The sequence below is a fragment of the Triticum dicoccoides genome, chromosome 4A, assembly GCF_002162155.2.
Source record: "Triticum dicoccoides isolate Atlit2015 ecotype Zavitan chromosome 4A, WEW_v2.0, whole genome shotgun sequence".
In the NCBI taxonomy this organism is placed as follows: domain Eukaryota; kingdom Viridiplantae; phylum Streptophyta; class Magnoliopsida; order Poales; family Poaceae; genus Triticum; species Triticum dicoccoides.
Genome location: NC_041386.1, coordinates 118,544,311 through 118,555,167, shown reverse-complemented (window position 1 = coordinate 118,555,167; position 10,857 = coordinate 118,544,311). Strand labels below are relative to the sequence as shown.

General features: G+C 44.0%; 1 protein-coding gene and 1 long non-coding RNA gene across 2 annotated transcripts in view; one reads left to right on the top strand and one right to left on the bottom strand.

Annotated features, from left to right (window-relative positions):
* Positions 1-327: 327 nt before the first annotated feature.
* LOC119285336 (protein IN2-1 homolog B) overlaps positions 328-10,857 on the top strand; it is a 12,116-nt gene continuing 1,586 nt past the window's right edge. The window contains exons 1-4 of the mRNA XM_037564584.1: positions 328-573; positions 8,138-8,212; positions 8,338-8,398; positions 8,524-8,610. Of these exons, the coding sequence (XP_037420481.1) occupies positions 377-573; positions 8,138-8,212; positions 8,338-8,398; positions 8,524-8,610 (420 nt within the window). The 5' untranslated portion in view covers positions 328-376. The remainder of the gene's footprint in view (positions 574-8,137; positions 8,213-8,337; positions 8,399-8,523; positions 8,611-10,857) is intronic.
* Positions 7,203-8,093, bottom strand: LOC119285337. Its single transcript, XR_005139458.1, has 3 exons — positions 7,692-8,093; positions 7,453-7,602; positions 7,203-7,226 (listed from the first exon to the last, which is right to left on the bottom strand). It is a non-coding gene; the product is annotated as an uncharacterized LOC119285337 (long non-coding RNA).

The following is a 10,857-nucleotide window of genomic DNA, read 5'->3' as shown; positions in this document are numbered from 1 at the left end:
AAGAATAAATGTGAGCATCAGGATTTAAACCTTGATGGACTGGAATACCACAGTCCCTCTAATCATTCAACCAGAGGTTGGTTCGCGAGTGTAAACTGTTGCTAGTAGGATGAATGACTCGCTCCGTTGGGACCTACGTGTGCAGTTGCACGCCACGCAAAAAGTAGGCATTTGTTGCAAAATGTGTCTATGTACAAACCAACGACCGGCACGACGGCATCGTTCCCGAACGTACCGGAAGAGCAACCCCACGGGCCACGGCACCTACACCGCGTTCGCGTCCAGGTGAGGCCTGCCGGCAGACCCCATCCATCCATGGAGCACCACCCGCATCGACGTGTCGAATCCACATTTACTGCCGCACAAGCTCGCACCAATGAGTTCGCTCGCTTTCCCCTGCCGCTCGTCACCACTGACGCCCGCCTCCATTTCCCCTCCCGTACCGTCGCCGTGTATAAAGATCCGCCGCTCGCGACCAGCTGCTCCCCATCGCCGCCTCATCGCCGCCAGGAGTTCGAGTTCCCCCCGAACCGTCGCCATGGCCGCCGCCGCTGCCGCTGCCGCACCGGTCATGTGAGCAGACCGAAGTCGCGGCGCAGAATCTACTGCGCTTCATTCTCGATTAAATTATTCGAATCGTTTCTCTGTTGTGTTTTTAACTTGAGGTAATAGCACCAGGAGTCCCTGAACTTGTCATGGATGTGATGTTTTGGTCCCAAACTTGCAAAATGCAACTATTGAGTCACACAACTTGCAGCCAATGTGCAAGTTTGGTCCCAGCCAATCAGAGCTCGACAAGTGGATCCTAGTCAGCACAGCCGTCAGCCCCAGCGCCTTTTGCATTTACCCCCCTGGACTTTGCACTAATCAACCCGCACTACACTGCACTTTTCACCTGAATTTATTGGTTCTCCCTCCCCTGGCCCAATCATTCGTCGCTCTCTCCCCCCTGTCCGTGACCGGCCGACAGGCCGTGCTGGCTGCGCTCGTGAGCCATGGCCTCGTCGCCGGACTTCACCGGCGGTGTGCCGCCGCCGCCTACCGCGCACCAAGTTCGGCCCTTCGTTGTCAACCCTCCGGATTATGGTTAGTTCTCTCTCTTCTGTTCCTCCTCTCTGCTCTGTTCCTCCTCTGTGTGCTCGATGTTGTCAACCCTCTCGGTCGGTGTTGTCTTCCTGGTTGGATCGACCAGTTTTGAGCTCGTTTTAGCCGCATTGGTTGGTAGTTTGTGGTTGTAGTGCTTCCCGCGACCTCATACTGGTTATTTGGTAGTCGATTGTAGCCGCCTAGGGTTTTGGGTGAAGTTGGGGATTTAGGCAAGAACCTAGGGTTCTTGTTTGTAATCCTTTTCGGCCAGACTTTAGGTTTGTGGCTAGTATGTACATACTGTTTTGCAAATACAAGTGCCAATTTGGCCTAGGGTTTGTGCTTAGGGGGCAGCATTTGCATTTTAAAAAATGTAAACTTTGTCTGGCCAATGTAGGCCAGTGTTTGAGGTAAGTAGTTGATGTTGATGAAGTTGAGCAAGAGGAGGAAGAGGTGGAACCTGAGTATGAACTTGATGATGAAGATTTGAATCTGTCAAGAGAAGAAGAAGAGCAACTGATGTACAAGTTCAAAGCTTTCAATTCCAAGGTGGACATGAGAAACCCTGTATTTAAAGTAGGGATGGTCTTTGCTGATGTGGTTGAGCTGAGGAAAGCTATTACTTCATATTCAATAAAGAACAGAGTGCAAATCAAAAAGTTGAAAAATAACAAGATCAGATTTCATGCAGTTTGTCAGAGTGATTGTCCATGGCTGCTTAAGGCTGGCAATGACAATAGGACAGGAGTATTTGTCATTAAGGCCTACTATGGTGATCATATGTGTCAGAAGAAGTGGAGGCTCAAGGACATGACAGCTAAATTCCTTTGCAACTATTTCATAGAAGAATTCAGAGATGACCAGAAGATGTCACTTGGAACATTTTCAAGGAAAATAACAAAGGAGTTTAATTGCACCCCTAATAGATGGAAGTTAGCTAGGGCTAGGACAGCAGCACTGAAGGAGATCCATGGTGATGAAGAGGAGCAATTCAGTAGACTATGGGATTATGGACATGAATTAAGACAGAAGAACCCTGGCTCAACTTTTTTGCTGACAACTGGACTGGTCAGAGATACAAAATTTCCAATGGGCAGAAAATGTTTGAAAACACTGTATTGGTCATATGATGCCTGTAAGAGAGGATGGCTTAAGGGCTGCAGGCCTATTATCTTCATAGATGGTTGTCATATGAAAACTAGGTTTAAAGGTGTGCTGCTTAGTGCAGTTGGCATTGATCCTAATGACTGCATTTACCCCATTGCTATGGGCTGGGTGGAAGTAGAATGCACAAGTTCTTGGGAGTGGTTTCTCACAACTTTGAAAGATGATCTGAACATCACCAACACTGCTCCTTTCACACTTATGAGTGACAAGCAGAAAGGTCTGATAAATGCTGTCCACAAAGTTTGGCCAGATGCAGAGCACAGGTTTTGTGTTAGGCATATTTACCAAAATTTCAATGAGAAGCACAAAGGAGAGGTACTGAAGCAAGACCTGTGGGCCATTGCCAGATCACCAAACAAGTTGAAGTGGAGAGAGAACTGTGAAAAAATGGATGGTCACAGCTCAGCTGCTTTCCACTGGACTGAAAGACTTGAGTGGAAAACTTGGTGCAAAGCATTCTTCAGTGAATTTCCAAAATGTGACATCCTCCTGAACAATAACTCTGAAGTTTTTAACAGTTATATCCTAGAGGGTAGAGAAATGCCAGTGCTAAGCATGCTTGAGTACATTTTTTACAAGATAATGCATAGGATGGTGAGTAAGCAAAGAGAAGCTATAGAAAAGTGGGCAGGGCAGAGAATATGCCCAAAGATCAAGAAGAAATTGGACAAGAACACTGAATTTGCTGCTAACTGCCATGTATCTGAAGCTGGACAACAGATGTTCAGAGTTCAGTCAGGTAACAATAGCTACACAGTTGATCTTGGTTTGTACACATGTGATTGCAGGAGATGGCAGTTGTCAGGAGTACCATGTGGGCATTCAATAGCTTGTTGCAGGGAGGAGAGGATTGACCCAAAGACATTTGTGCATGAGTGCTACACTGTGAGGACATATCTGAAAGCATATGGATATACTCTTGTCCCTTTGGAAGACCCAAATGTGTGGGAGGTACAGAATGCTTACAAGGTGTATCCACCTGTGTTTACAAAACAGTTGGGAAGGCCCAAGAAAAACGGGAAGAAGACTCCTGAGGAGAAGATGAAGAATGGTGTTAGGGTTTTGAACAAGAAAGGTGTTACAATGCACTGCTCAATTTGTGGTAGAGCTTATCACAACAGGAAGGGCCATTACAGATGGCAGGAAGCTCTCATTGAAGAAGGTGTAGAGCTAGTTGATGAAAACTATGATGACCCCACATTTCTTCAGGTTACTGAATTTACTGCATTTTACTGTAGTTCTCTGAATTTACTGAAATCACTCTAGTGCTCTGAATTTAATGTAGTTCTCTGAATTTTGCTGTACATATCTCAATTGCTCAATGTTTTTGTGCAGAACATATTCCCTAGTCAGGCTGATCCTATACTGGATCCAATGCAGTCACCAACCAGTATGGTCTACAGCATGAGTCAAAGAGAACTTTTAAGAAGAGCTCCAAATAGAGTTCATGGCCCACTACCGGAGCAGTCTTCATTTGTTCTTGCTGCAGGTGCTGCAATACCTCAGCCAAGAGTCACTACAGAAATGAATGCAGGTAGGCAAACAAGGGCAAGGACAGTAGTTGAGAGAGGAGAAGGCTCTCAAGCTTCTGGTAGGGGAAGGGGGAGGAAAAGACAAAGGAACCCAGCTTCAGGCAGAGGAAAAGGAGAAGCAGCAGCTTCAGGCAGAGGAAGAGGAGCAGCAGCAGCTTCAGGCAGAGGAAGAGGAGCAGCAGCAGCTTCAGGCAGAGGAAGAGGGGCAGCAGCAGCTTCAGGCAGAGGAAGAGGAGCAGCAGCAGCTTCAGGCAGAGGAAGAGGGGGAAATGCAACTGCAGGTGGAGGGAGAGGAGCAACTCATGTTGCAGGAAGAGGAACAAGGTGGAGAGGACAGGAAGAGGAACAAGGTGGAGGGAGAGGTATGCCAGATGATAGGGCATACTGGCTACTGTTTGGAGAGGACAGGAGAGTGGAGATTCCAGACCTGAATGATCCTCCTGAAGAATTTCTGGCTCCTGATCCCTGAGATTGTGGGACATTAAAGTTCCATCTTTTTGTAGAGGCCTAATGTGATGTAACACAATGACTGGCCTAACAGTGGCTTAAGGTGCCACTTTTTGATGGCAAAACATTTGCTTAAGTTGCCACTTTTTGATGGCAAATATTGGCATTAATTGCCTTTTTTGTAACTAAACTATGATGCAAAACTAGGGGATAAGTCAATGATGGATGGCAAATGAATGTTGGACTGAAAAAAGGCTTTTCAAATTTGCAGTGTGAACTGAATTTTACAGTGTCAAATGAATTTTAAACTGAATTTTACAGTGTCAACTGAATTTTGCTGCTTTAAACTGAATTTTACAGTGTCAACTGAATTTTGCTGCTTTGAACTGAAAAAAAAGATATAAAAAAAGTTTTGCAGTCAATAGTGCTGTTGTTAACTGACTAATCTGTTTTGGAGTGAACACTACTGTAGTTAATTAAAAATAATTAGAGAAAAAAAATTGTTTGCCCTGGGTATCGAACCCAGGACCTTTTGTTTGATAACTTGAACTCCTTGCCAGTGCACTAGTACTAGTGATCTTGGTAGATACTCATTGCCACAGTTGTTATACAAAATAAACTGTATGTGCTAATCAGAGCGGTGCCGTTCGCTCTTCCACTCCAATTAAGAGGCCACCACCCACCGCCCACCGCCCCCACTCACCACTTCCGTTTCACGACGCCTCGGGCTCTACGCTCCCCACCTCCCACTCCACCCCAAGAAAACCCTCGCCGGCCATCTCGACGCCGCCGCCGACGCCATGGACAACCACCCTGCATGGCAGAGGATGGTCGACGAGCTGGCAGGCGACGACGAGGTCGCGCGCGCGGAGCTCCAGGAGATAGGCTGGTGGTTCCCCAGCGTCGAAATGCTTGCGAACCACGCGCGGGGCCTCATCGACGTGATGACCGACGACGAGAAGAGGCGCGCTCTCGTGGACGGCCCAGGTACCCCTCCGGCCAACATCCTCCGCTTCGCAATGGCGGAGACGCGCTCCGACGATCCGAGGCAGCGCGCGCGTTGGTGGATGTACAGGTCCGCCACCACGCCACAGCCGCAGCCGGATCCGAAGCGCGTGTGGTCCAGGATGCAGCGCGTCCAGGACATGGTTCTTGCCATGCCTGTGCCGGCGCCCCTCGTCCACATCGACGACGACGACGTCTCTCTGTCGTCCGACTCGGAATACTGCAAGGTGAACTCCGACAACGACTCGGGCTACAGAGGAGATTCGGACTCCTCTGACTCGTATGCGTCGTCTGACACGGTCGAGGTGTCGCTCGTTGTCCTGTCAGATGACGAAGAAGAGGCGGAGGAGGACGAGATCCAAATGGTCGCGCCAGTCCACAATGGCAGGGAGGGCGACAGAGACCTCCCGATTGATGTGGAGGTTCTCCCAGATGTGCCTGACATCGTCAAGCAGGAGCTGGTGGAGGAGGAGCCCAAGCAGGACTCGGCGGCGGAGCCGGCAAGGATCGGCAAGAAGAGATCTTCTCCAGTGGAGGTGCGCCGCTCCGAGCGTCTCAAGCGACTGAAGATGTGAAGAACGACTGAAGAAGGAGCGAAGAAGAAGGTCAAGTAGTTAGGTATGCTGCTTATAAGTTCAGCATATAAGTTAGTGTAGTGCTATTTTGCGTTTAGTTAAGTTAGGTGTGCTGCTTATAAGTTCAGCACATAAGTTATTTGTAATCTGCTGTGGGAACTGGTGCAACGTTATGCTTGATCAGATGCTGAAACTTATGCTGCAATGCTGCTATGCTTGCTATTTTGTTCTGTTATTTTTGGTTACAATGCTGCTGTTGCTGTATTTGCCATGCTGCTGCTGCTGTGTTTGCTATGCTACTGCTGCTGTGTATGGCATGTTGTTGATGCTGCTGTGTTTCAATTGCTGCTGTAGGTTTCACTCTTTTTAGTTAACTGAAATAAATTCATAATCTTAACTGAATTTGCAATTCACTGAATATTCAGTAAACTGGATATTCAGATAACTGAATATTAACTGAATCTTCATTTTAACATGTTAACTGACACATCTTAGGTTTAACACATGTTAACTGACACATCTTCAGTTAACTGAATCTTCAGTTTAACATGTTAACTGACACATCTTAGGTTTAACACATGTTAACTGACACATCTTCAGTTACACTGTCAATTCAACCAAGTTAACTGAAACTTCAGCCAAATTCAGAGCAGTCATACATAACTAAATCTTCAGTTAACTAAACATTAAATTAAGACAAATTCAGAGCAGTCATACATATAGGAAATAAGTTAACTTAGAGCAGTCATACATCATCAGTGCCATGGAAATTAACCAAGTTCACTACAGGAATACAACTAATTAAAAGGTCTTCTTCAACTAATTACTCAAATTCATCTAAGATCTCCTTCAACCTCCTTATCTTGCTCTTGTTCTCCTCCTTGTGCCTGAATAAATCACCAATCATGTACTCAAGTTTCTTCTTCTCCTTCTTCAGGTCATCCCTCTGTGACACAACTATGTCCAACTCTTCCTTCATGTTGTCCATCTGTTCCTTCATGTTGTCCATCTTTTGCTTCATGCTGTCCATCTTTTGCTTCATCTCATCCCTCTCTTTCTCTGCCTTAGCCCTAAAAACCTGATGAATGGTAGTGCTAGATTTATCAGACATCTTCTTCTTCTCAAGCTCTTGCTTCAGGTCAGAAACAACAAGTCTTGCATTGCCCAATTCAGTAATTGCCTGCTCCTTGTCAGCCACCATCTTAGCAAAATCTAGTTTAAAAAACCTCAAATCCTTTTCCATCTGTTCCTTCTCTTTCACAACCCTAAAATTCTCTTCAGCATTAACTACATTTTCCCTGAGCCTTAGCTTGTTCCCATCTTCATACATGCCCCAAACCCTGGCTAAACTCATCTTCAGAGTGGCAGGCCATTCAGGATCAATCCACTGCACAAAGTTGCATTTAGGTATTTCCTACAAAATAAGAAAGAAAACATTTTTAGATAAATGGCAAAGCTTGTACCACTATTGATCTACTAATACAACACTATCATAATTCTTAGCATAACCAAAACTTCAGTTGACTAAATACTGTTTTCTTCAGTGAACTGATTTTGCTCAATAAACTATATTGATGCACTAATCCACAGTTAAATGCCACACTACAAGATTTGATGGCCTTAATTAGAGATCTGCTAACCTTTTGTGCACAAGCAAGATACCTCCTTCCACTGTCAACTGATTCAAAGGAAACTAACTTCTCACAGACACACTGATGTTCACATCTAGCTGCAAGATCTGGAGCCAGGCCTCTCCACTCAGAGCAGAAAATGACGGCAGGAGCAGGGGCCTATAAACAATTGTTGTCAGCAAAAATTCCCCATTGCTAACCCTAAATGCAAGTGAGTATGTTTATATTGGATCTGGAGCTAACCTCACTTGTGATAGAGTACCCTTCGGACGAAGAGCTGGATCCTTCACTCCAAGACACCATGGCGGCGAGCTAGACGGACGGCGGTGGCGAGCTGGACGGCGGCGACTAGCTGGACGGTGGCGACTACCTGGGGAGCAGGAGATGGTCGAGAGCAGAGAAAGGCGCTGGGGCAGCAGAATATCCCAGGCAGCTGTAATGCGGGTTGATTAGTGCAAAGTCCAGGGGGGTAAATGCAAAAGGCGCTGGGGCTGACGGCTGTGCTGACTAGGATCCACTTGTCGAGCTCTGATTGGCTGGGACCAAACTTGCACATTGGCTGCAAGTTGTGTGACTCAATAGTTGCATTTTGCAAGTTTGGGACCAAAACATCACATCCATGACAAGTTCAGGGACTCCTGGTGCTATTACCTCTTTTAACTTGGTGTTTGTTTCTCTACTCCAACGTGCGCAGCTCCCCGAAAGAAAATCTGCCCCCTTCGCTGACCTCCACCTCCGAGCCCCCGCCCCTCTTCGGCGGCACGACCAGGTGAATTGGGAGGAGACTTATGAGAGATCAAATTGCATTGCAGATACTTAACTATCTCGTGGCTTGTCACTTCTGCATAAATCAAGGGTTAACCTGCTAATTATTTTTTTCCATGTCTCGTGAAGGCTGTATGTTGCATATCACTGCCCGTACGCGCAGCGCGCTTGGATTGCCAGGAACTACAAGGTACTACCAATGTTGTTTGATTTGTGGACATAATTCGTGCAGAAATCGTACTTTTGGTGCTGATATGCAAGCAACACTGAATCATTTTTACACCCAAATGAAATCTAATGGCTTTTCTTGTCCAGGGTTTGCAAGACAAGATCAAGATAGTCGGGATCGATCTCGCAAACAGGCCGGCTTGGTACAAGGAGAAGGTTTACCCACAGAACAAGGTATGGTGAATCTCAACTCTGCCCCACGCCACGTGTACAATATCTTAACGACTTCTACTTCAGTAGACCCCCTAAACACAAAAACGGCTTAGATTAGCCCATACCTCTTCATAATAAAGGACATGATGGTCATATTTTGTTGTGTATGTTTTTCTTTTTAGAATATCCATTCGATTTATACGCATAGGCCGTACACTTGCCCACTGGGCCTTCCCAACCATCTCTTTAAATCGCAAAAAATATGAGTGTGCCAAGATTCGAGACAGGAACTTCTGGTTCAAAATGCGACGCTATAACCAACTTGCCACCATCACTTACGTTGCAGGCGTCTTTCTTATTATTTTCTTCTATCCGCTTTTCTTTTTCCAATTTTCTTCTTTCCTTCTTTCTTTTTTCTTGCTCTTTTTTTCTCGTTTTTAACGGTTTTGTCCTAGATTTATTTTCCTTCTCTATTTCTTATTTTTCGTTTTCCTTTCTTTTTTGTTCATTTTTTATTTTCCCTTTTCTCTTGCAATGTGCAAACTTTTTCCAATTTCGTTTCTATGAAAGAATGGACTTTTAAAAAATTTGCGAACATTTTTTTAAACTTGGTGAACATTTTCCTAAATCAATAAATTTTGTAAAATTCATAAAAAATATTGATGAACGTTTTTTCAAAATAGATGGTTTTTTTCAAAATTGATGTTCCTTTTTCTCAAAATTGATGAAGTTTTTTCAAAATGAATGCATATTTTCAAAGTAGATGAATTTGTTTTGCCAAAATTGATGGACTTTTTTCAAAATCGATCATACAAGGACATGAAAAATATTGAGACCATTTAAGAGATGTTGAGAAATGGGCTACTCCCAAACGGACTCTTCTGGCCTAACTGAACAGTCCCCGTCGAACATGGTATTTTTGGAAATCTCAAGACTGACCCAAACTTTTGTAAGCAGGTAGGCGTGCCCATGGTAGTCATTTACGCCAGGTTTGAATGATTTCCTACACCATATGCAAGTTGCGACATGTCCCGCCATTTATCGACTATTTTTTACCGAGAAAACTCCAGAAAATACAAAATTTGTCGAAAAGCAAAGCAACTTGGCATGGTGCCATAACCTGGTCATACAAGCCATTGGAAAAAATAGGGTCATTTCAAGGATGTCGAAAAACAACATGCTATGAGATGAAGCCTTGTATTTTATGAATATTTGTATTTCAATGTTTGTACTTTTTTTTACAATTGTGTCTGTTCAATGTTTGTATAATTTTTTAGAATGCGAGTGTTATAACTTATGAACAAAATTTGAATAGGCAAACTTTTTTTGAAATTTTGGAAAAATGAAAATGGAAAAGAAACAAAAACTATCAGCAAAAAAGAGAAAGAAATAGTGGGAAAAATCTGTTTTGCTACAGTAAGCTGGTTGGTAAAGGATAGTTCTAGTAGTTTGCGTTTTTGTAGTTAGACATTTGAGCTTATCAGTTTGTGTACTTAGTGGCGAGCGGTCGGCAGTGAGAGCTACAGGGTTTGATCCGCGCATTGCCATTTCCTGTTTAATGTATTTTCCCTGTTTTCGCGTGCGCAGTCAAGGCAGCATACTGTGCATGGCACCTTCTATCTGAATCTACTTCCGGAAGGTGAACCCTATTTGCCGCCCGAGGGTATCAAACTGTCATGGCTTTGTTGAAGCGAAGCGACCGACACGATATGCGTCGGCCCACTTTGAACGAGCAACCGGTTTTAGGAAAATGTTCACTGTGTATAAAAAGTGTTCATTGTGTCTACTAATTTTATTCAACGTGCATTTCAAAAATATTCGGCATATATTTTAAAGAAAGTTTAGTTTGTATTTGAAAAAAAACACCGTATACTAGGAAAATGTTAAGTGCGTATTTTAAATTCACTTTTTAGAAAACTGTTCATATTTAAGAAAAGAATATTATATTTATTTTTTATGATTTTGAAACATTGTTGGCATTTTCAAGAAAATTTGTTCGCATTGTTTTGCAAAAGTATTGAAAAAGAAAAAAAGTCGGATCTGCAGCTCTAAATAGTACTTTAAACGTTAGCGCTGCCTTTAAGCTGTACTCAGTTACTAGGCCATCTGGTTAGCATTGGTTCCATTCATGGCCAGGTTGTGAGTTCAATACCTGGTGCAAGTGCTTTTATTTTTCGCATTTATTATGGATACATGTCTCAAAAAAAATATTAATACGTGTACGACAGACTACCATATAGTTTGTGAAATGTCTATATTGCCCTTTAT